General features: G+C 40.9%; 1 protein-coding gene across 1 annotated transcript; it reads left to right on the plus strand.

The window, feature by feature from the left end:
- Positions 1–1,275: 1,275 nt before the first annotated feature.
- LOC139489424 (uncharacterized) lies at positions 1,276–2,526 on the plus strand. Its single transcript, XM_071275745.1, has one exon. The coding sequence runs from the start codon at positions 1,276–1,278 to the stop codon at positions 2,524–2,526; it is 1,251 nt and encodes a 416-aa protein (XP_071131846.1).
- Positions 2,527–2,841: the final 315 nt, after the last annotated feature.

Genomic DNA, 2,841 nt, shown 5'->3' on the forward strand with positions numbered 1-2,841 from the left:
GTACCAAATCAGGAAAATGACAGTTGTTGTCCATTCGTTTGATGTGTTTTGTCATTTAATTATGTGATTAGGGACTTTCCGATGGAATATTCCTCGGAGTTCAGTATTTTTGTGATTTTGCTTTTTTCCAGGAAGCAATTTGCCGAAATGTTTTCCGTATCCAAGTAACCTAAGCGTGACCCTTCTCGTAAAAATCCGGTGATCGCAATACGCATGGATCTGTCATTAGAATAAACTGTTGTCTCATTGTACCTGTTCCCTCCGGTGGATCGCTATCCTTGCCGTGGTCGGGGGGCTTGCGTGTCTCTGTGACCCCAAGAGCTATGCCAGCTGGAGCTTCGTCTCCTGGTAGGGTTACCCATGCTGGACAGGTCGAAGGGTAGAGACCAGACTAAAGTGATCCGAACATCGTGAGATGCCCGATGTTTTAAATAAAATAAGCTCTCCAACCCGTTTGCCGTGGGTTGCTACCCGTGTCGGTGGTTGACGAGATCCTTGTGGATGAGGGCTATAGCCAGACTCCTTACGGTCAGAAAATACCCGGACGGACGAGACTATAGTTCAATAAGCTGCTTTGGCTTCGATATCATCTAAACGGGAGGTCGGATGGACCCGGTTCGATCAATCGGCTGGTCATGTCGAGCCCTTCAGTTAATCCTCAACAATAAGCTTTCTTGTAACAATTTTCATAATATACACATGTGTTTTAAATTAAGCTATTTATATTTCGGATAACTGAAGAAGGCGATGGCTCATGGGTCAATCAAGTGGTACGCTTTCTTTTTCGCTTGATGGATACGCTCTGCTTGAGTATACTATTTTTGGAACATCTGGTGCTTTCCGCAGTGGATCTTAGGTGCTGATTTTGAGGACCAGCTACATTATATTTGGAGCTCGTTTTCAGCATTAGCACTTGATCCCGGTTCGCCACGGAAACACAGCATCGCCCTTGTAGGCACTCCGAGGTGGGTGGATGACAAGAATGGTGAATCTTTCTCCTTTCATATGGCACAACAAAACAAACCCTCTAAATCAGCTTTAATACATAAGAAAAGAAAATGTGATGATTCAGAGCCCTGTCGGGAAGATGACAGTTGGCCCAGATTTATTGTAATAAAAGGAACAGATGAAAAACCAATTTCAAAAATATCGCCCTTTGTAATTCACAAACAAATTCAAAGCGTTGCTGGTACTGTAAAAAAAGTTTCAAAAATGAGATCTGGCAATTTGTTGGTTGAATGTTCCAACAAAAGTCAATCAACAAATTTACTTACAATGACTACAATAACAAACTTTCCTGTTTCTGCCTCTCCTCATAACAGTTTGAACAGCTGTAAGGGGATCATTCGAGACAGAAGTCAATACCTTGGTGACCTTACCGTGGAAGAAATCGGTGAGGAACTTTCGAGCCAAGGTGTAACTGATGTTATTAGATTTCAAATTAAAAAGAATGGCAATATAATCAAATTAAATACATATCTTTTGACCTTTACAACTCCAACTCCTCCTCCATCTATTACTTTAGGTTGCTTCGGAATCAGAGTTGACATGTTTATCCCTAACCCAATTCGATGCTTTACTTGTCAAAAGTTTGGTCATGGAAGCAAACAATGTCGTGGTAAGCAGAGATGCTTCAAGTGTTCTGACGAAGGACACGAGGGAACAAACTGTAACTCTGAATCTTCTAAATGCGTAAACTGTGGTGAATCCCATTTTTCATCGTCTAGGGACTGCCCTGTTTACCTTAAAGAAAAAAATATTATTAAAATTAAAACAGAAAGAAACATCAGTTACCCAGAAGCTAAACAGATAGCTTCTGTTTCGAATGATCTCCTTGTTTCAAACAGACCATCGTACGCCAGCAAGGTTGTCCGTTCATTCAGTCACGAGAATACACAAACTCGCATGACTTGGCCAATTGATGCGGACAATTTTACAATGCTGCCTGTTGAAACAGAACCTACCGATAAAATATTAATTCCAAGAAAACCAACATCTTCCAAAACCAGTACTCAGTCAACTCAATCTTCCCTACAGAGCTCAATATCATCAACAACAAAAAATGAGAAAAAGAAATCAAATAAAAAAGAAACAGTAGAAATACACAATTGGGTCGGTGAATCTGTCTGGGATCTTCCCAGTGACATAGATGATTCTTCCACCTCAAAAAGTCTTCCTTCATCTTCATCTAAGAAGTTAACTTCTTCGTCCAGTACACAGTCTACTAAAGCCCCATCTCCTCTTCGTTCTCCAGAAAAGAAGGATGTCCAAAAGAAGCCAGTAAATACATCCTCTCAGAAGTCTTCTGATTCGAGATCGCGGGGTAGGGGTCGAGGCGGAGTAAAACCAGCTACATGTGGTCCCGGAGATCGACGACTCTCCTCGCACAACAGATTTTCAACACTTGTCGATGAAACTGAAATGGAAACCGAAAGTGTTCCGCCACCCGAAAGATCACAATCTCAGGGTGAGCGAAATAAGAATGCTGGCAAACTCGACAGCATTCGCCCTTCTATCATTAAATAATGACTAATATCATCCAATGGAATTGCCGAGGTCTTAAAATAAATCTTCTCGAGTTAACACTTCTAGTTCAGTCATTTTTACCTATTGCATTTTGTCTTCAAGAAACTCATCTAAAAGAAAGTGACAATGTATCTTTAAAAGGATACAACATGTATAGCACATTTTCTAAGGTAGATGAACGTGCTGCAGGCGGATCATCCATTTTTGTGAAGGACAACGTCATTCATAGCACAGTCCAACTCACCACGGATCTGCAAGCAGTTGCAATTCGTTTATCGTTAGACAAAACAATTACTTTATGTTCGATATATATTC

Source organism: Mytilus edulis, chromosome 9 (assembly GCF_963676685.1).
Source record: "Mytilus edulis chromosome 9, xbMytEdul2.2, whole genome shotgun sequence".
Taxonomy (NCBI): domain Eukaryota; kingdom Metazoa; phylum Mollusca; class Bivalvia; order Mytilida; family Mytilidae; genus Mytilus; species Mytilus edulis.